The 23,942-nt window shown below is 43.9% G+C and overlaps 1 protein-coding gene across 1 annotated transcript in view; it reads right to left on the minus strand.

Annotated features, from left to right (window-relative positions):
- Positions 1 to 23,942, minus strand: part of LOC126481841 (max dimerization protein 1-like) — a 682,325-nt gene that overhangs the window by 117,425 nt on the left and 540,958 nt on the right. The window contains exon 4 of the mRNA XM_050105801.1: positions 11,932 to 12,046. Within this exon, the coding sequence (XP_049961758.1) occupies positions 11,932 to 12,046 (115 nt within the window). The remainder of the gene's footprint in view (positions 1 to 11,931; positions 12,047 to 23,942) is intronic.

A 23,942-nucleotide genomic window follows, 5' to 3' on the forward strand; every position in this document is an offset into this window, starting at 1 on the left:
ATTTTTTTTTTGCCATTTTCGTTTACATCTTTTAAAATAAACCAGTTCCGAGTACTCTAACCTATAATCTTCTACACGTCAGCTTCATACGCTAACCTTTGCGCTGTGTCGCAACACTTTGTTGAGTAATTATATTTATGAATGTGGTGTTACAGTCGTAACGATGAAATGCAGCCTTAAAAAATTCGGCTTCACGCAATGTCGTGCGAAGATTATCTAATGTAAGCAGCTATCTGTGGTTATGGTAACTGTATACGTGAAGCTTAATCGCGTCTTGTGAGGAAGTATCCTGTAGCGTTTTTTTTAAATGTTGTGTATAAATTGTGTGCATTCCACCATTGGCATCGTTTGAGTGTGTGTGTGTGTGTGTGTGTGTGTGTGTGTGTGTGTGTGTGTGTGTGTGTGTGTGTGTGTGTGTTTGTTTAGTGTGGTCATCATATGTGATGAAAAACGAAATAAAAAGCCAGACTCAGACTCATGATTTGGGATCCAAACACTTAAAAAAAAAGAACACTGAACAATGATTTGGAAGTGAACTGACCAAGTGTTGTGGCAGTTCAGGCGTGACGCTGAGGGCTCTGATTGGACGAAACCCACTGCGCGAAGTGTCAATTATCAAGTAATTTTTATTGGACTGTAGATCGAACGCTACTAAACTGATGCTCCAGTATTTCCTTGCCTGTGGGATTTCTGTATCACAATCTCATTTTCAAGCGAGCTCATTTTCAGTATAAAAAAAGCCATTTTTACAGATTATGAATGGTGTGAGTATATCATGGTTATTGAGTGTAACTAACGTTACTGCAACTTTTCTCATGACGATCGCAACACAACACATGACTGAGGAGAGCACGTGCAGCATGTCACAACCTTTCGGACTTCGACGAAACATTGGCATGAGTGGCATAGAAGCGAGCATCAGACCGACAGATCGCACGAACTCTCGGGTACAGATCTGTGACTGCATAACGAGCGACAATGAGATCGACTACGGACGAAAGGGTGGCACGCGGAGTCAGTATTGCATCGTGAGAAAATTGCAGGATAATTCAAATGACACTGCAAACTGTAAGGGGTCCGTAGGCCCTTACCATAAGTTTGCACTCGGCACAGGTCGATATGGCAAACAATCGATAGTGTCGGGTTGCGAGAGCGAGTGTGAGTTGAGTCAGTTCCCAGGTCGCGGGCCGAGCCGTGTGGAGGCCTGTTGCTGTAATGCAAGGGTTTACCAACAAAGGGAGTGGCCATCGCCGCGGTTTAACCCCTTTGTGTTAGAATAATACGGGAAAGTGAAGAAGTATAATTACGATAGTGATCAGTGATATTTCTGTGCCGATATTTGTGGTTTCGCGTCTACCGCGCCGGCATCATTTGGATTGCAGTGTTGGATTACAGTGATTGTATTAGCGTGTGACGATTATGAATAACGAAGAAGCCTGTGCTGAGATTAGCCGTAATTAAATATGTATGACGAAGGCAGTGGCTGTCTCCTTCTTTTTTGTGTGTTTTTGAGACGAATATAGGTTCCTGATTAGTGAAGCTGTGTTGTTGTTCTTCTTGGTAACAGACATTTCATTATTACAGCAATTGAGAAGGACAAAATGGAATGTAACAACTCCGTAGCAGTCAAGTCCGATTGCCAGCCCCATTAGGTACACGGTCACATTAATTAATACACTCCTGGAAATGGAAAAAAGAACACATTGACACCGGTGTGTCAGACCCACCATACTTGCTCCTTACACTGCGAGAGGGCTGTACAAGCAATGATCACACGCACGGCACAGCGGACACACCAGGAACCGCGGTGTTGGCCGTCGAATGGCGCTAGCTGCGCAGCATTTGTGCACCGCCGCCGTCAGTGTCAGCCAGTTTGCCGTGGCATACGGAGCTCCATCGCAGTCTTTAACACTGGTAGCATGCCGCGACAGCGTGGACGTGAACCGTATGTGCAGTTGACGGACTTTGAGCGAGGACGTATAGTGGGCATGCGGGAGGCCGGGTGGACGTACCGCCGAATTGCTCAACACGTGGGGCGTGAGGTCTCCACAGTACATCGATGTTGTCGCCAGTGGTCGACGGAAGGTGCACGTGCCCGTCGACCTGGGACCGGACCGCAGCGACGCACGGATGCACGCCAAGACCGTAGGATCCTACGCAGTGCCGTAGGGGACCGCACCGCCACTTCCCAGCAAATTAGGGACACTGTTGCTCCTGGGGTATCGGCGAGGACCATTCGCAACCGTCTCCATGAAGCTGGGCTACGGTCCCGCACACCTTTAGGCCGTCTTCCGCTCACGCCCCAACATCGTGCAGCCCGCCTCCAGTGGTGTCGCGACAGGCGTGAATGGAGGGACGAATGGAGACGTGTCGTCTTCAGCGATGAGAGTCGCTTCTGCCTTGGTGCCAATGATGGTCGTATGCGTGTTTGGCGCCGTGCAGGTGAGCGCCACAATCAGGACTGCATACGACCGAGGCACACAGGGCCAACACCCGGAATCATGGTGTGGGAAGCGATCTCCTACACTGGCCGTACACCACTGGTGATCGTCGAGGGGGCACTGAATAGTGCACTGTACATCCAAACCGTCATCGAACCCATCGTTCTACCATTCCTAGACCGGCAAGGGAACTTGCTGTTCCAACAGGACAATGCACGTCCGCATGTATCCCGTGCCACCCAACGTGCTCTAGAAGGTGTAAGTCAACTACCCTGGCCAGCAAGATCTCCGGATCTGTCCCCCATTGAGCATGTTTGGGACTGGATGAAGCGTCGTCTCACGCGGTCTGCACGTCCAGCACGAACGCTGGTCCAACTGAGGCGCCAGGTGGAAATGGCATGGCAAGCCGTTCCACAGGACTACATCCAGCATCTCTACGATCGTCTCCATGGGAGAATAGCAGCCTGCATTGCTGCGAAAGGTGGATATACACTGTACTAGTGCCGACATTGTGCATGCTCTGTTGCCTGTGTCTATGTGCCTGTGGTTCTGTCAGTGTGATCATGTGATGTATCTGACCCCAGGAATGTGTCAATAAAGTTTCCCCTTCCTGGGACAATGAATTCACGGTGTTCTTATTTCAATTTCCAGGAGTGTAGTTATTTGGGCTGCTATCAGATCCCGATCGAGCGGGATACTTAAATCGGAGGTGTTACAAAACACACAGATGGTATCAGCTGAAATCCCGAAAGAGGTAACAGAGTGTCACAACGAACCGTTGGGAAGAGATTCCTACAAATTGGTGAGATTTTCACGGAGTATAGCACTGTGACACTCAGTGACGCTCTGAAATGTTCAGCCGTGAGTGCAACGTCTGTTTGTGACAGTCAGATCTACGCCAATGTTTTTGTAAGAGTGATTCTCGAGACCTGTACCTTCCCACTGGAGGCGGAAATCGACCATGTCCTTTTCACACTTGCCTTCATCTACGTGAAGTAACCACTGTAAAACTAAGTCTGGACGGGAGTCTGAACCGCCGCCGCACATCCGCTGCGTTGAGAACCGCGGCGCGGCTCTCGCCCTGTCACAGTGGCCTTTTCTCCGACAGGGCACGTGATTCCGGTGGCGCGGCCGCTTACTCACCGCATGCAAGCCGGCATACGTTGCGACACCAACACTTCGCAGCGCCTCTGCGACGACGTGACCCGACGCTCGCAAACAACCACACACTTGCAGCCCTACTTCAAGGTTATACAGGCCACACGGTAGCTGGCCTATATCTGTCACGTTTCTCTCGTCTAGGGTCATTACTACGTCTCACTGTTAAGCAACTAGTGTACACCCGAGATAACGCTTTTCAAGGGCGTTATCAAAAATAAAAAATGTGCCTACAATTTCCGTGTGGCTACCTAATGCGCCTACGATTTCCGGTGCCTATTTAAATGTGCCTACAATCTCCGTGTGACTGTCTAAAATGAGTATGTCTAAAAAATTCCCGCCGAATCTCTTCCCTTTTACATTATTCTTCAGCAAAGCAGCCGTAAAATCTAATGAATTCATAATTCTGTATGATGCGTGACACAATGTCTAGCCCAACGTTATGCTTACACATGTAACAGAAGTGCACAGTACTACTTGTAATTACAAAAACAAATAAAGGGCTCCGCAACTGTTATAAAAGCAGGAAAACAAATATACAGGGAGTATAGTTAACTCCACCTACAGTCTCAAAATATTTATGCCATCTACATCTACATCCATACTCCGCAAGCCACCTGACGGTGTGTGGCGGAGGGTACCTTGAGTACCACTATCGGATCTCCCTTCTATTCCAGTCTCGTATTGTTCGTGGAAAGAAAGATTGTCGGTATGTCTCTGTGTGGGCTCTAATCTCTCTGATTTTATCCTCATGGTCTCTTCGCGAGATATACGTAGGAGGGAGCAATACACCGCTTGACTCCTCGGTGAGCCGGCCGTAGTGGCCGCGCGGTTCTAGGCGCTAAAGTTTGGAGCCGAGCGACCGCTCCGGTCGCGGTTTCGAATCCTGCCTTGGGCATGGGTGTGTGTGATGTCCTTAGGTTAGTTATGTTTAATTAGTTCTAAGTTCTAGGCGACTGATGACCTCAGAAGTTAAGTCGCATAGTGCTCAGAGCCAGCCATTTGACTCCTCGGTGAAGGTATGTTTTCGAAACTTCAACAAAAGCCTGTACCGAGCTACTGAGCGTTTCTCTTGCAGAGTCTTCCACTGGAGTTTATCTATCATCACCGTAACGCTTTAGCGATTACTAAATGATCCTGTAACGAAGCACGCTGCTCTCCGTTGGATCTTCTCTATCTCTTCTATCAACCCTGTACTGTAACCTACTACCTTTGTTTTCGGACTGCATTTCCTTAGGATTCTTTCAATGAATCTCAGTCTGGCATCTGCTTTACCGACGATCAACTATGTATGATCATTCCATTTTAAAACACTCCTAATGCTTACTCCCAGATAATTTATGGAATTAACTGCTTCCATATGCTGACCTGCTATATTGTAGCTAAATGATTAAGGACCTTTCTTTCTATGTATTCGCAGCACATTACATTTGTCTACATCGAGATTCATTTGCCATTCCCTGCACCATGTTTCAATTCGTTGCAGATCCTCCTGCATTTCAGTACACTTTTCCATTGTTACAACCTCTCGATATACTACAGCATCATCCGCAAAAAGTCTCGGTGAACTTCCAATGTTATCCACAAGGTTATATATATATGTATTGTGAATAGCAACGGTCCTACGACACTCCACTGCGGCACACCTAAAATCACTCTTACTTCGGAAGACTACTCTCCATTGAGAATGAGATGCTGCGTTCTGTCATGTAGGAACTCTTCAATCCAATCGCACAATTGGTCTGATACTCCATATGCTCTTACTTTGTTCATTAAACGACTGTGGGGAACTGTATCAAACGCCTTGCGGAAGTCAAGAAATACGTCATCTATCTGGGAACCCGTGTCTATGGCCTATTATTGTATCACGCAATGCATTTCGGGCCTTGCGGCGCCGTCGTCGAATTTGAAGTCGTGGAGAAGAGCTTCCCCGTGATCTGAGATTTTCTCGCAGCGAATGCCTTAGAGTAGTAGATTGTCGAATTTCTGCTAACCGGTATGTTAATAAAACGGTATAAAGTGAAACAGACTGTCTTTTTTCACCATAATTATTACAAGTGATCATGATTCCCTCAAGTATGAACGAGAAAAATAAAATAAAGGGAGCTTCCCATGACGTTGCACTAGCATTTAATATGGTTATTTCAGCATGGCTCATCACTTCGTTCAACACAGCATAAAACCATCACGAAACAGGAAAAATACTCCATGGCTGTAACCGCTCCACAACAGAAAGGTAAATAAGGTAAAAAACAAATTACAACTGAAGATAAACCCACAAATCCCTTAATGTAGAATTTAATACACTGTGACTCAACGTGGTTTTTGTTATACTTCCTATACAATCAATACAATAACATCTGCAACAGTAGATAGCATTAAAAAAATTATAGAGAAATGTTAAGGGCAATATTTCACATCCTCGGCAGAAAAAACGCGTTTTTCCATAAGAAACCAATGGTTCCATACTTTACGTCGTGAGTTGCCCTGCACGAGAAAGTTCTGGTATACTTAGTACAAAATTACTAACAGAGCTTCCAAAACAAGTAGATATTTTTTTCTTTATATTTTACAGAGCTCTCGTTATAAGATGACTCAACAAATGAAAAATAAATTATATCCATTCTAAACGGATTTAAGACTCTACCGAAATCGCGTCGTCATTCTGAAGGCCCGCAGAACAGATCTTCTTTTCCTTGCTCGCTACTCTCTTTACTTCGACAAAATGTGCCCGTCAGCAACGCGTTTTTCGCAATTTAGTTCGAGTCGTTTAATTAAGACTCGCTGTCAAGGCGATGCTTGCCGTTCTTATTCAATAAAAGCTTTTTAAAAAGGTTTGAAGCAGCCAAAAGATCCGGAACAAAGATTTTCCTCTAACAAAAGGTTTAACAAGAAAACTCAGCCTTGCTTGTGCTGTAGCTTGTTTTACTGTCGGCACGAAGCAAGTTCTGATAAGTCGCACGGTATCCGAGGCATTTTGCCATGCTCGACAAAAATGTGTTTCTTTCAAGTGTTTTTCCCCCTTCGCCGCCAATTGCTCTTGATAATTTCGTTAAGTTTCATTAAGATAAGTTTAATCTGCGAAAAAATAAGTAGAGCATTACGATTTTATTCGTTCTGACATCAAGAACAGCTTCTACAGGAAATATTTATTTTATGTGTCACTAAGGCATTACTCAGAAGGAAATTAATTATTTCTACAGGTTGATATTTAAAATAATTACATACAACACACTTATCGGACCTAGCTGATAATCATACAATACACGTCAAGGTTTCTCTCTCTCTCTCTCTCTCTCTCTCTCTCTTCCATGCGTGGCTTCTTCAATCTACTCCAAGACAAAGGGTCATGTTCATCGGGGAGTTGGGAAATTTACGTCTAAAATTTCACAAGGAATCTTCCAATCAGTGTGGCTATATAGCCGTCACCTTTGCATCTCAGTTATCTTTCACTGACAAATAGAATATCAGCAAGTTCATGACAAAGTAAATCTAGGACATTTCTTTGTAAAAATGACATCAAAATACGCACTTTCCTTAATGTATAGATTTCGCTAATTTTAGCACTGTGTACTCGTTAAACACTTTTCGTACAGCATTAAAATTTTCAGCGGCGTAGTATTGTAAGGAGAGGCGTACAAATATGTGGCCATAATGATCTATTTGACAGTGAAAATTGTTAACATGGCGCTGGGGTATGGAACTACTAAATAAACATTTGGAGGAACCCGACAGTGACGTCAACAGTTTTTAACGCTTCCAACAATTGCTGATTTCCACACGTAACCTTTACCACCCGAAACAACTGTTTTGTTTGTAGTCACATACTGGGCAGATCCAACCCATTTAGATGCTGATGTTTACTTAACATAATGAGTGACTTAATATTACGAGGGCAGTTCAATAAGTAATGCAACACATTTTTTTTCTGAAACAGGGGTTGTTTTATTCAGCATTGAAATACACCAGGTTATTCCCCAATCTTTTGGCTACACAACACTATTTTTCAACGTAATCTCCATTCAATGCTACGGCCTTACGCCACCTTGAAATGAGGGCCTGTATGCCTGCACGGTACCATTCCACTGGTCGATGTCGGAGCCAACGTCGTACTGCATCAATAACTACTTCATCATCCGCGTAGTGCCTCCCACGGATTGCGTCCTTCATTGGACCAAACATATGGGAATCCGACGGTGCGAGATCGGGGCTGTAGGGTGCATGAGGAAGAACAGTCCACTGAAGTTTTGTGAGCTCCTCTCGGGTGCGAAGACTTGTGTGAGGTCTTGCGTTGTCATGAAGAAGGAGAAGTTCGTTCAGATTTTTGTGCCTACGAACACGCTGAAGTCGTTTCTTCAATTTCTGAAGAGTAGCACAATACACTTCAGAGTTGATCGTTTGACCATGGGGAAGGACATCGAACAGAATAACCCCTTCAGCGTCCCAGAAGACTGTTACCATGACTTTACCGGCTGAGGGTATGGCTTTAAACTTTTTCTTGGTAGGGGAGTGGGTGTGGCGCCACTCCATTGATTGCCGTTTTGTTTCAGGTTCGAAGTGATGAACCCATGTTTCATCGCCTGTAACAATCTTTGACAAGAAATTGTCACCCTCAGCCACAAGACGAGCAAGCAATGCCGCACAGATGGTTCTCCTTTGCTCTTTATGGTGTGCGGTTAGACAACGAGGGACCCAGCGGGAACAAACCTTTGAATATCCCAACTGGTGAACAATTGTGACAGCACTACCAACAGAGATGTCAAGTTGAGCACTGAGTTGTTTGATGGTGATCCGTCGATCATCTCGAACGAGTGTGTTCGCACGCTCCGCCATTGCAGGAGTCACAGCTGTGCACGGCCGGCCCGCACGCGGGAGATCAGACAGTCTTGCTTGACCTTGCGGCGATGATGACACACGCTTTGCCCAACGACTCATCGTGCTTTTGTCCACTGCCAGATCACCGTAGACATTCTGCAAGCGCCTATGAATATGTGAGATGCCCTGGTTTTCCGCCAAAAGAAACTCGATCACTGCCCGTTGTTTGCAACGCACATCCGTTACAGACGCCATTTTAACAGCTCCGTACAGCGCTGCCACCTGTCGGAAGTCAATGAAACTATACGAGACGAAGCGGGAATGTTTGAAAATATTCCACAAGAAATTTCCGGTTTTTTCAACCAAAATTGGCCGAGAAAAAAAATGTGTTGCATTACTTATTGAACTGCCCTCGTAGATTCTGTTTATATTCTACAAATTGTATGAATAATTATAAACAACTACTTTCAATACTTATTAACAGACACTGTTTTGAATCCAAGGGATGATCTAGTTCAAGTGAACATTCTTCCTATATTCGAAGTCCTCGTTTCAGTTCCAGTACTTTTATTCTGCACTAAAACTGAAATTTCTATATAATCTGCCGTTTCTAAAAGCTTGTTTATTTGTGTGTGACATTTGTTTGTTGGAGACAGCTTGATACACCGACAGCAGGTGTCAACGGAAGAATTCGTTAATGTCATTACTCAGTTTTTATTTACTAGGAAGCGCACAAAAATACACCTTGCTCAGCTCAAAACGAGTTTGGAAAACAAGTGTACAAGGAAAGTAAACAAATGAATCAAGGAAATGGCTGGAATGGAAGACATAATGTCGACTATAATGAAAATGAAGTGGTGGGTGGACGGGACGTGTAACGAGAAGAGCATATTTCGCAAGCGAATACGTAAACAAAATGCGACATTTTACAGTTAATCCATATAAACTCTGTAGGCAGGGCGGCAAATATGTAACAGGCTACACATAGAAATTATTTTTATCGTTCAGTTTTTGTCGATTAATGAGTTATTACGTAATTATCATTTACGTCTGACCTACATTCATGTCTAGGTGCCCATGTAAGTACACTATCTCTCAGCAAGCCGCTGGCCTTATAAGCAAATCTACTCTTTCTTCAATTACGTAAGCAAGTCAGACCAATAGAACACTATTAACGAATAACTGTAGCAACTGAATCCCCGTGGGAAAATACGTCGGTTCGCTATATATTCCCATAGAATGCGCGCGTTGCTGTCTCGTATCAGAAATCATTAAAACGTAGAACACGATGTTGGTAATGCCATACGCGTGTCACATGTAATTCTTATCACGACATTTCGACGTCGACACTGGGTCAGGGCAGCGACGTTTTTCTGCGAAAGATTTCCCTGAGACCTACAGATTGGAATTTCAAATTTTCCTGAATCAATTATGCGACACCAAGTTTTGCTTTACTAGTTTTCGTGGCCGTTAACGACATTTTTTGAGTTTCCACGTCACTTATTAGTGATTACTGATGATGAGCTCAAGTACAAGAGAAATCCTAGCAGCAACTCATTTAGAACTGTTGTCACTAGAAGGAACCACCAGTGACCTTTAATAATTACGACACATCACGTTTCATTATTGACATGAAATATGACAATGTCAGAAATTCAGAAGACGAATGAATGAAATTAGGGAAACAACGCGAAACTTGAAAATTAATTACTGATGCACGAAACATGTGCGTTCATAAATGGATCTGTAATTATATTCTATAAAATTAAAACCCAAGTGCTTGCTTTTAAGCGAATAACGACTTCACAGCTATTTGAAAAATTTGTGGCGCGCATGTCCTAAGTAATCACGCAATGGAAAACGTACCTGCGTCCGAGAACCCAAGGACGATGACGAAGATTTCCGAGGTCGGCGAGGGTGCCTAAGAAAGCCACAATCGCGCAACGAACATTAACCAGTTTAAAGCTGTTCTTCATAGGGATGGCGGTTATCGCTGAAACAACCGGTTTTCGGTTATATCGCTTTTTCCCCACACCGATTTAACCTAACTTTCAAAACCGCTCAAAATAACAAGTTTCTGAAATAAGCGATTTTCGGTTTTTTATTCCTATTATTTCCTGCAGTAAAATTAGAAATCACACGAAGATTGGACAATTTTAATTCAGTTTTTCTAGAGTCAAAATATTAAATGGGCAAATAAAAGAAAAAATTTTCCGTCCACTCTTCACTGCTTTACTGGCGAAAAGTGATGAATGAATACTACAAAATCTCATCAATATTCTGCTATTGATTCTAGTTTTTTGAACTCACTCACTTGTTTTAATCGCGGATCATTACACTATTTCAAAATTACGAATAGTCAGCGCTTAAGAATGAAAACTGAGGCTGAAGAACCCTTGCTTTTCGTGTTAATTCGTCCGTTTTTAAAGGCTACAAGCAGTTAAAGGCTTATTACGTACACACAGGCAGCGTATCAGCTACTTTCTATTTTTATTGTATACTCTGAATGAACTGTTGTTACGTTTTTAATTTATTACCGTTTCCACAGCGCTCTTCCTCTTATTATTTCACAGAAATGGCAGACTAATCCTTTAAAGCAAACGAAGCACTGGTACGTCACTTTGTAAAAATATTTCGAGACTAGGGTTGGTGCCATTCTGCAATTCAATTGATTTCCAGCGACGGTACGCCAGGTAGGTGTACCTGAACATTGCAGGTACACGCATACCTTAACGACACGCAGCAACAAGGGCAGTGATGCTGTACCAATTCTTATGCCATATGTTTGTTGCTCGTTTCTGTCGACCTGTTATCACAACAACACTGGTCGCTTTTCCCATTTTCTGTAATAACGCAGTACTTGAAACCAACGCACATTTATGAATAAAAATTACTCTGTTTTTTAAAAAAAGGTTTATTTAAAAACGAAAAATTTTCGCATTGCTGCTATGACTAATTGATATACCGTTTTTTAAAAGTGAGAAGTAAAAACACCTGTTGTAACCGAGACCAAAAAAATAATGAAAATAAAGGTTATTCAGAACTAAAATGCCGGTATCGGTCTTAACCGGTCGGTTTATCCAACCCCTACTTCTTTCTGCCTTTCCTTACGCGACAGCACATCCGATTGTTTCCGACGCAGAATCTCAAAAGTGATTTGTAACGAAGTGACTTCAGTCTACGACCGCTTGAATTCTTCTACGAGTGTCTCAGAATTCTCCGAGATCTTCCTAAGTTTTCCAGTAAATTCAATTTTCCGTTTCTCCAAACAAGTCGCCACCTTGTGGATGTAATGACTTCACTTGCGGTAATACAATGTGAGAAACCTACTTATCCTAATACAAGAGAAATACCGCTCGAAGTCAGAGTGGGTGCAAAACAGAAGACGGGCCAACATTAGTGACAGGTTGTACAAGTAGGTAGGAGCGCTCCTTACGCAGTCTGAAGCGAGGTCTAGGCTAGGGGTGAGGCTGCCAGCAACCGCATGCAAGCAGGTGGACAACGCGGCGGACGCTACCTTTATGAACCGTTTCGCTTTCGTCAGGAGGCCCAGGGTAGTGTGCCGGGATGCTTCGGGTCCCAGCGGCACCATCTCTTTCAGCTTCTCCAGGCAGTTTCGCAGGTGGGCCCTCCTGCAACAGAAACATAACGACCGCTATTGGCATGCGGCTCATTAACGGGCAGAAATGTTGAATATTCTGCTAAAAACGCCAACTGACTACGTCATCCTTACGGCCTGAATATCACCGCACACTTATTAAATTCACAGCAGCACAATACCATAAAGCTTTGCGTCTATTTGTACATCATTTATTGCATTTTTTTACTAAATTACATTATCTGAGGATACAGTAAGTACACGATACGCAGCATCCTACAGATCTAGAGCTCTGGCAGTCATCAGCTAGAGGCGGATTTCAAAAAAGTTGGCATTTGACAACTAGAGGGAACGGCGTTCCCACCATCGACATCCCTAATTGGGGGAGGATCTGGTATTGTCGGCCCGCACAGTACTGCCACTTCCGCGGCACAAGGCGTGCCATATCTTAAGCAGAAAGCTTTTCCGGACGCGAAAATAGTCTATTCCACGAAAAAATGCAACTTCGATCTTAATTAAAATTAACGACAGATTCTTGACAGCCTTCGAGACACTACATAGATCAATATCACACGTCAACTTCGGATCTTTTCCGCAGTTTTTGTGGGGGATAGAGGCTTCAAAATGATTTCCTATCACCGACGAGAACGGAGCGCTGTAATGGCATCATGAAGACAGAACCTGTCACGGCAACGTCGCAGCTTTTGACCTTCAACGTCAGATGCCAACTAATTTAAATCACAACATACACCTGCCTACGAAGTCTTTCTCGGCGTTCTCAGCTAGCTTGCTACATCAAACCCGTATAAAATCTGAAGTTTTCGATTATTTCTTCCACCCCCGCCTTCACCCCTATTCCCAACCCATCGCTGCCGTCAGAGGCTAGGTATAACTGTCGCGAATAAGACGAGGCTCACAATTTTACGCTCAGAGTACGGCATCTCATTGGATAAATTACACGTACGTCATGATATGACGGATATATCGAATGCTGAATCGGCGTCCTTTGCGCCCAGAGATTTCGTTTGCGCTCGCTTGCAGCGCACTACTCTCATCAGGCAGTAAACTATGTGAACTTTTCCTCCTTAATTTCCCTCGTCAAGAGCCCACTACCGCAGTCATGAAACTAACCTCCTCGCTATTATCGCAACAGTCAGACCTTGGTCCAGACGACGATGATGGAGGCAACGTCGAAAGCTTGAGATTTTGTCTGAACTTGGTATGGCGACTTCACCTACAGTTCTTTATCCATTACCTTCATCTGTTGCAGTGGCTTGTCATATATCTCTACCGAATAAAGCCTATTAATACCGTGCAGACAAATGACGTAAAACCATAGCGTATAGTGCCACCGTAGTTTCAGCAGCTTTTCAGGAAAAATAAAAGGTAACGAAATACATTTTTGCAGAAATGTGGGTGTCCGCTTTCTTATGGCATAACATAGTTTTGCCGTCTTAGCCACGCAGAGCAGATGAAAAAAAAACCTCTAGTAAAGAAGACGGAAATGTAGACGGGGAGTGGTTTTTACTCATGTCGCTCGAAAACAGGAAATATACCTATGTCAAATTAAACGTTAATTCCCAAAAAATAGGGGAACTTTGTGTAAATATGCAAAGTGCAAAGTTGAACTATGGGCTACAGGCAAATTTACATTAGAGTTAAGCCTTTATCGATCGTTAGTCCTAGAAATTAGTAATAAAAGAACGGAGAATAATACGACTGAACACTTTATACAAGGTACTGAAAGAAAAAATTACAGTATATATTGACATACACACACTGACAGTGTCACACCGCAATCTAATATCTCTATCAATTGCCTCAGATGTTACTCCAGAGATCAGTATGATCTTCTTTGGCTAAGCACAAAGCTCTCTCCAGCCACTTCCTTAGTCAGCTACTAGAGACAGCAGCTCTCTCTAGCACAATGTGGAGGAACGTTTCACATGTTCTGAAGGAGCAGGTACACCCCGTCGATCACGACGTTAAGGAAAATCATCCATGTTTTATCTAAGAGTCATAGTCCAGTTGATGAAATGACATAACACTTTAGATTATTTTAACTGTATCACCTGTTTGCAACCACGTTCCTCATCTCTGTCATAACGAAGTCTGAAGTACCTAAAACTTCGTCGCTCAATGTCATTATGAAATAGACACACCTGCCTCTCTAACTTCAGAAGCAGCATACTGGAGTGTTAGATTCGGAAGGCACGCAATATGCAGTTCGGATACGTGCGCCGTATTTGCGACGGTTGCTCTGCTTTGGTGCCGCTTCCCACATCTGCCTATGCAAATGTCGGATGGGTCCCCCGTATCTGCTACAGAAACAACATACATGCATAGTCAAAAAACGGAGGCACACAGAACAAAGTTTACAACACGTCGAGACAGATGCGCTCAAAGAATTAACGGAGCGTGCGACTGATGCGACTGCAGCTGAATGAAAATGAAGAAACGAAGCTCATCCAAAACAACATTATGCCAGTATTCCGAATCAACAGCCGTGAGGCAGTGTAGCCCCTATGATGGGGTAATTTTCTACATTTCTTGAATCAGTTTTCGATATGCTGTCCTCATCTGTTCTTTTTTTTTTTTTTTTTAAAGAGTAAACTCCTCAAGCAGGACTGCCTTAACGGATATAACATGATAATGGTCTATGAACTTTTAGCATTGCACTTGATAATGGCAAAAAAAGCTGAAATTGAGATAGTAGAGAAGGTAAACACAGTAACACACAGTCAAATGGCGATTTACTCTTTTCATGATTGGCTCAAGATCATAGTGGATTGTCTATCGAAAGTACACCCTTTCAAAGGCGTGACAAACGCTGAAAAAATAAATCTGTATTCAACTACTACGAGATTTGGCGACAGGTCGTTGCTACATTTATATGTATAATAATTTGTTACTCCTACTGTACTTGAAAACCATGTAAGCATTAATCGAAACAGTAATTTTCGGTGTTGCCTTAGTTTTTTTAAAAATTATATTAATAATGTGCCATTTTGTAAAATGCCTATGTAGTCTAAACATGACTAGTATTGGCATTAAGTCGAAAAATGATGTAGACTGATCAAGCACCTGAAGATTAGCTTCCATTGCTCGAAATACATACTGCATTGTAATAAAAATCACTAGTGGCTGAAGTAGGTTTGTTTTTTTATTTTACGAAAGTAATACAGTCACGGATACCACGCTGACAGCAACGGATAAAATTATGAAATAATAATTAGTCCTATCGACCGTATGAAAAATTGTAAACCAAACAGACGAAAATCGTAATACTGACACTGTACCGGTACTTCAACTTTTAGCCACGAAGTAATTATCCGTATTACTGTAGATATCCACAGATGTAACCGCGATACTCACTCATGGAGCATATTTATCCTCATGTATTAAGTCCCTATATAAAAATCGATGCGATTCTGCAAACACATCTTGCGAAATCCAGCCAGCTCTATTCGTCCACGAGATCCATAGCGCCTTAGACTAAAGGTGCCCAGGTTGATGCCGTGTTCCTTGACTTCTGATACAGTTCCGCACTGTCGTTCTGTGAACAAAATAAAGCTTACCGAGCATCAGACAAGAGATTTGTGACTGGGCGCGGGACTTTCTAGCAGACAGAACTCAACACCTCGTTCTTAACGGAATAAAATCGACAAATATGAAAGTAATTCCAGGAGTATCTAAGGGGAATGTTACAGGGCCGCTACAATTTACAAATTATATTAAAAATCTAGTGAATAACGATGGAGGCTCCGTGAGAGTATTCAGGGACGACGCAGTTCTCTATGGTAAGAACATAACGAAACTCGTAACTCCTGCAAGGACCAAAAATAGATGGACGAACTGGCATTTGACAATGAATGTAAAAAAAGTGTGACGAATTGCGCGAGGCGTAATGGGCACTTATCACAAATAGTAGGAAAAGTTGATGCCCAACACAGGTCCACAGGGAAAATCTTAGGGAAATGTAATTCACTTACGGAAGAAATGGCTTACAACACACACGTTAAAATGATTCTTGAGCACTGTTCATTCGTCTGAGAACCTTATCAAATGTGATTAGTGTTACACACAGAAAATGTCTAACGAAAAGCGGCGCGTTTCATCAGGGGATCATTTACTCGGTGTGAGGGTGTTATAGAGAAGCTGAGCAAGCTCGAGCGGCAGACGCTACATGCAAGAGAGGCGCTGTTCATTTCGGAGAGATTTGCTGCTGATATTTCGAGACCGCACATTCCCAGAAGATTCTCGCAATATTACTTCCTCCCACATACGTATCGTGAAATGATCACAATAAGAAAATCAGAGAAATTACATGTCATACGGTGCTTTACTGAGAATCATTCCTCCCATGCGCCATTTGTGAACGGTACAGGAAAGGGAGAGAAAAAAAAAAAAGGAAGTGACACCAGAAACATTTACCGCCACACACTGTAAGACTGCTTGCGGAGTATAATGTCGCTGTAGATGTACAGGGGCCAACGGCCTTGCCGCAGTGGTAACACCGATTCCCGTCGGGCTGGGCTAGCACTTGGATGGGTCACCATCCGGACTGCCGAGCGCTGTTGGCAAGTGGGGTGCACTCAGTTCTTGTGAGGCAAACTGAGGAGCTGCTTCATTGAGAAGTAACGGCTCCGGTCTCGTAAACTGACATACGGCCGGAAGAGCGGTGAGCTGACCATATGCCCCTTCATATCCGCATCCGGTGACGCCTGTGGTTTAGGATGACACGGCGGCCGGTCGGTACCATTGGGCCTTCCAAGGCCTGGTCGGACGGACAGATGTACGGGAGGGGGGGGGGGACAAATATACGGTAACACCAAAAACACAACACATTACCATGCTCATTATGGTGTAGGAAAATCCTTGATATTCAATACGGTTTTCAAGAGAATCTTACACCATCCTTCCTCGAAAATAGAGGCAAGTTAAAATAACGATAATGGAGATGGGTAGCGATCACGCATCCACTTCTCCAAGGTAGTCTACAAAGGCTCAATAATATTGAGGTAGGGGAGATGCAAGAATTCATCCTCGCGCTCACGAAACCTGTCCTGGACGACGCGAGCTGTGTAAACAGGAGCCTTGTCGTCTTGCAACACAGCCTCAAATTGGAAAAAAAAAAAAAAAAAAACGTTATACCAAGGGATGGACGTGATGATGATGATTTTTGGGTTATGGGGCGCTCAGCTACGCGGTCATCAGCGCCCGTACAAAGTCCCAATTTTTACACATAGTTTTTTCACAGTCAAATTTAACCAATGACAAATGATGAAGAAATGATAAGGACAACACAAACACCTAGTCCCCGGGCAGAGAAAATCTCCAACCGGCCGGGAATCGAACCCGGGGCCCCGTCGTCCAGAGGCAGCAACGCTAGCCAGTAGACCACGAGCTGCGGACCTGGGATGAACGTGAGCAGCAAAAATGGTCAAATAATCCTTGGCAAGTCTGCAGTCTTGGAGAATAACCACAGGACCAATGCAATACCACGATATCGCTGTCCAGATCACCGCCGAATCCCCACCACGTTTCACTCTTGTGACGTAAACTCGACCTGAAGTTGGAAAGAGTGTAAACAAGACTCATCCGATAAAATGACTACCCTCCACTGCTCTATAGTGCATGTTTTATGGCTTCGGCACCACGTTTTCCTGTTAAGGTCATTTGCAACACCGATCAGTACTTTTGGAGTTCCAGCTTGCCCTGCAGTTCCCTACTTTTGGAACTCCATTCGTGTTGTTCTGGTGCTGACAGGGTTCGCGAGTGCTAAATTCAGTTCTGCACTGACTTTTACAACTGGTGTCCACTTATTTTTTTGGGCTCTGAGCACTATGAGACTTAACATCTGAGGTCATCAGTCCCCTAGAACTTAGAACTAGTTAAACCTAACTAACCTAAGCACATCACAAACATCCAAGCCCGAGGCAGGATTCGAACCTGCGATCGTAGCGGTCTTGCGGTTCCAGACTGCAGCGCCTTTTCCGCTTCCCTGTATACGGTTTAAACTTAAGATATGGTGTCTCTCGAAACAGCAAACACTTCGCCTACCTTTGTTATCGCAACACCTATCATACAAGCACCAATAATGTGCCCACGTTCGAATTCCATTACCTCTGACACAATGCACTCACTCCTACGCAGGACACCTTTATGACCACCACTGACTTTTGAAACGTTTTGAGGACACTGCACACGTGGCGTTCGTAGTCAAATACAACAATGAAACCTGGAAACTTGGTGGTGGTGGTGGTGGTGGTGGTGGTGGTGGTTAGTGTTTAACGTCCCGTCGACGACGAGGTCATTAGAGACGGAGGAAACTTGGGTACCATCTGTATTTACATTCAAGTACGCATTTCTCGCGGAGTTTCCACGATTTTGTTGAGCCCCTGTAGCTATCTGCATCGCCGTGGGCTTTTATCCGCGAAGTAATTACAAGGGGCGCTCAATAAGTAATGCAACACATTTTGTTTCTGAAAGCAATTTGGTTTCATTCAGGATTCCAATACACCGTATTTTGCCCCCGCCTATAAAACCAAATGTTTGAACATAATTTCCGTTCAGTGCGACGGCCTTATACCACCCTACTTGGAGCGCGTGTAATGCCCACAAGGTACCGCTCTACTGGTCGACAATGGAGCCAACGTTTTGCTGCATCAATAACCTTGTCATTCATGTACTGCTTCCCGTGGAGTGCATCCTTCATTGCGCCAAACAGAAGGCAGTCGGAAAGTGCGAGATCCAGGCTATAGGGTGATTGTTGAAGGACAGTCCAGTGAAATTTTCTGTGTCCCTATCGGTGTGCAGACATGTGTTTCTTCAATTTCCTGTGAGTGCGCAATACACATCAGAGCCAATCGTTGCCCCTTGCGGGATGACATCACAGAATAACGCCTTTCGAGTCCCAGAAGAGCGTCGCTCTGATTTTACTGGCTGAGGTTGCGGATTTACAGTTTTCATCGGAGGAAAGGTGGTGTGGCGCCACTCCATGGATTGCTCTCGTTCCCGGTTCGACGTGATGAACCCATGTTTCATCGTCTGTCACGACGTTCGACAAAAAATTGTCACTATCAGCCTCCTAATGTGCCAGCAATACCGCACAGATGGTCCTTGTTGCTCTTTATGGTCTTCGGCGGCGAGGAACTCGGCGGCCACGCACCTTTTAATACTCCAACTGGTGGAGGAGTGCGTCAGCACTAAAAACAGAGACGTCCAGTTGTGCAGCGAAGTGTCTTTTGAGATGCGTCGATTACCTCGAATGTGCGGGTCCCCACGTTCCAACACTGCAGGAGTCACAGCTGTGCGCGGCTGGCCGGCACGCGTGAGAAGGTTTGCGTGAAGTTGTTGCGATGACGAAAGATGGCTCGCCCTACGACTCGCCGTGCTTTTGTACACAGCCAAGTCTCCCTAAACATTCTGGAAGCGCCTATTAATATCTGCGATGCTCTGGTTTTCCGCCAGAAAAAAACTCAATGACAATTTTCTGCTTGGAATCCACCTCCGTTACAAACGCCACTTTGAAGCGTACTTATACTGCTGCCACCTATCGGAACTTCATGACACCATAGTGTCTGAAGCGGGAATATTCCACGGTGTCCCCCAACAAATTCCCCATTTTTTCAACCGAAATTGGTCGAGAAAAAATATTGTTGCATTACTTATGGAACTCCCCTCGTATTACTGCGGATATATCGGCACTTGCGAGACCTCTACTTACATGGTAGTGTCTGGTCGTTTGACTGTTAAGGTGAGCTAGAGGCAGGGAGGGCGGTGGGTGGGCTGGTGCGACACGGACGGAAGCCGGACAGGGCAGGGCGGCTGTGCCAGCTGTGCTGAGCCAGGGCCCCTGGGAGCGCCGGCCGGCTAAAATTCCGCTAAGTGGGGTTCCGTGTCGGAAGCCGCGCGCTCGACAACGCCTGCGCACCAGCCGAGCATCCGGGACGCCAAGACTGTCCGAGCCGAGTCCACTCCAACCGCTAGGCCTTCCGCCAACACGATGCGAGGCGGCAACAAGACACACACACACACACACACACACACACACACACACACACACACACACACACAGAATCCAGTGCACGAGAGGCCTCTCCTCGTGCACCTTGTAGACAACTGGCTCTCGTAAGGTTTCTATCAAAGATGAGCATATCTCATAATGCTAGAGCGGAGACAGGGAAATGTTGAGATGAATGAATTAAGTGCTGCCCCCTCGCCATATATATGGTGTCTCATTTTCTCCATCAGCTCAGGTAACTTTCTGGGTGCAAGCAAAAAAAAAAAAAAGAAAAAAAAGTATCAAGAAAATGTTGTTCAGCTACCAGAGTGTACATGTAGGACAGTACTGAAGAAGTAGTCTTTGATTAGAAATTGCATCATCATTACTTTTCTTTTGTTGTTGTTGAAGGTAGGCAAATTATTTCTGCCTAATACCTTCGAAGCTACTGAAGGACAGAGGCATCTAGTAGTAGTACGCAGAGTTACTTCTGCGAATGTATTGCACTGTAGTAGTCACCTACAGCTTTCAGAGCTACAGTCGTTGAGGAGATTGTGCTACGTGACTGTAGGAGATTGTGACTTTTCTTTTAATAATGATAATACTGAGGATTTTACGGACAAGAAAGTAAGTATATCTAAAGTTACTGGAACATAAGTTTTGAGTTTGTACTACTGCCGTTCTTATGAGGAATTTCGAAATGAAACCACTGGAGCGGTATTCACTTTTGATATAAATTTATTAAATTATGAGCATTTTTTACGTATTACTTAGGACTATAATTTGTTTTGGGCATTATGAGTTCATGGAAGTTTCGAGATATGGGTTGTGTCGAGGAGAAATGCAAAATTGCTTTCAAATATATCTCATGAAACGATGGGTAGTTAGAAATTTTAAGTCCCACAAGTTCCAAACCGAAACCACTTAATTAAAACAATTGATTATTTATTTTCCACCAGTTTCTTCTTATATTCACTGCTTAATGTGATGATAAAAGTCAATTTTGTGAAAAATTTTAAAACTATTTTTTTAATATTTTTAGTAGTTAAGAATCTTCAGACCGTCCTTTATTAAAAAAAAAAGTTCTTACGAACTGATGGCGTTCACAGTGAATGAAGACTCTTCAAGTCAATTTATCTGTTATGCGATCCTTTACTGGGACTCCACAGATTTCGCACCATTACAGGTGCATTCTCAGGTGATGCGATGATCAGCCCTCGAACTATTGGGAAGCTGCGATGTCCCATAGTTCAGCTGCAGATCGAAAATGTCGATCCATTACAAACTGTTGTCAACAGTAAAACTGACATTACGCAGGTGAATGTCAACTGAAAAAATGGGGTGATAAGATCATCAAACAAATGGGAAAGCAGCGAGTCTTTGTTATGCCAATGCTGCTAATTGGTGGTGGTATACTAGAAGCTCGAGTTCGATACCATTTCCAGAACTTTTAAACAGTACGGGAAACATTCGCAGCGCAGCTGTTGTAGGTTGTGTTCGGTAGACTGTGTCTTAAGTAACTTTTTATTTTCTCGGGAGTCAAAATGTTATTGTCCTGGTAGGTAATCAACATTTGATTGGTACATATTTTTTTTTTTATTTCTGAACAATAACTTATTTTGGGTAGTCAAAATGAAACACACTCCCTGTACTCATGTGGACACACCTCGTATTCCAAAAACAGCTGTAGGTATCGAAATAAGAACGGCTCATACACTGGTGCTCGGCAACTGAAAATTTTACACCTGTCGATACCACCCGTACACTTTGACCTATGTCACAACCGCTGCAGGCGTGAACCACTCACTCATCGAAATCCAGTATGTGTAACACATAAGCCGTAACTATTTTTCCCAAGAGACAATCGCGGTGTCATAGCCAAATGGTTAGCGATCAAACCACGCAACAGATCAGTATGTTGTTACAACTGAGATATCGAACTCATATTACATTTGTCTTCAGTAACTCACAACAGAAGTGTCACCTTCCAATTCTGGCGCTGTGCACTCCTCGAGCGCTGAAGTGGAAACACTGCAGAAGCCGTTGCAAACATTTCGTGGGCTGGCAAAATGCAAAGTCGTGACGCAAACGATACAGATACACAGTTTGGCGCCGGCCGGTGTGGCCGAGCGATTCTAGGCGCTTCAGTCTGGAACCGCGTGACCGCTACGGTCGCAGGTTAGAATCCTGCCTCGGATGTGTGTGATGCCCTTAAGTTAGTTAGATTGAAGTAGTTCTAAGTTCTAGGGGACTGATGACCTCCGATGTTAAGTCCCAAAGTGCTCAGAGCCATATGAACACAGTTTGGCGGAAGAAGGTGGTTAATTACAACCTCCGACACTGCTTCGCGAACACTCAACCAAATCGTCAACTTCCAACCCAATCTAGACCTCGGTCTACGCTGAGTATGAGACCACAATTTGCCAAAACACAACCAGTCACCTCTCAACCTGAAGTAGGCCAGGGGCTACCCTACAGATCAGTCACAAAACCTACATTTGATGCCATAAATCATGTACTTCCCAAGGCTTTTTTGCAGAGACGCCCTAATAAAAAGCATAAAAAGTGAAAAATGTAAGTTTTGAGACTGATCTGTGGAGTGTAAGGAAAGGAAGCCCGCGATCGAGGTAGCCGAACGACCACCGTGTCGGAGATGGCAAGGAGTCAGCATTCCGCTTTTCCAGCCGCTGTCGACATTCCGACCTTGGGGCCGCTACCTCTCAATCAGGTATCTCCCCAATTGGCGTCACGAGGGACTGCACCCGGGTCCAGCGCTCCCGAAAGGAAAAGTTTCCAGTAGTACCGGCAATCTAAACCGGGTCCCTCGCAAAAGAACTGCCGCTTTGACCACTCGGCTATGGAGGCGGATATTGTTTTGTTTTTAGGTCTCGTTTTTTTCCGGATTTGCAACTATAGAACTAATTGAAATTATACTCCGTCTTTCACGACTGTAATAAGAGTTATTACAGTCGCAAAAGAACGTATACAACCGATATTACAAACAGTCTGAAAAGCACATAAGGGCGTTGCTGGTTGTGCCGAGAAATAATTGTTACACGTTACTCCGTTTCCGGTTTATTTATCACTGACCTTTGCCAATCAGGTCGTTGCGCACCGAAGTCAACCACAGGCACGCGATAACATACGGTGATGCTCAAACATTTGTGGGTCCATCATTTACCACTTTTTCAAATGTTCATTACCAGTTACAATGCGCTTTTTTCGTAAGTGATAAATTTACGCTAAGTGAGTAAAAGCTACTTTTGTTCAGTTTTAGGGAAGCAAACGGAGGAGACGTTTGGCGACACTGTCTCTGGCAAAAGGCCTTGAATTTGGATGTGCTAATTAACTTGGAAACGGCGCAACGTATAGAATTTTTTTCTTAACAATTATTTCTCAGCGTAACCTAGCCTGCAACGCTCTTATAAGGTTTTCAGACATTTCAGACCACTCTGTACATAGAAGCAAAACCAATATTTGAGTAAAGTGATTCTGGGTGCTAGGTTATTATGAAACACTAAGACAACTATACGACTGGCGAATCGATCGTCTTTGGGTTGGTCCTCTTTCGGACGTACAGAAGAGAACCGCTGCGAAGGCACCCAAAATTATTTTATTCAAATTGAGATTGACCGCGGAAGCTTACTAACTCTTAAAACGAATACTAACACCGAACGATACCTTCACAATACGGAACTTGTGCTACAAAAGTTGCTTCTAACCTAAAAAGGAAGAGAAAAACGACAAAATGTACTATAGCAGCATACGATATCTATCACATAATATGTTTTTGTATGTATAAAAAGAATTATGTATTTCGGGCCACTGATGATGCTTCCCATATAAAAGAAGCGAAACGCGTATGGCAGTAAACATACTGCCTTCATTAAGTTGCATAGGCAGTACATACCTCCACGAATTTAGG

Source organism: Schistocerca serialis, chromosome 5 (genome assembly GCF_023864345.2).
Source record: "Schistocerca serialis cubense isolate TAMUIC-IGC-003099 chromosome 5, iqSchSeri2.2, whole genome shotgun sequence".
Lineage (NCBI taxonomy): Eukaryota > Metazoa > Arthropoda > Insecta > Orthoptera > Acrididae > Schistocerca > Schistocerca serialis.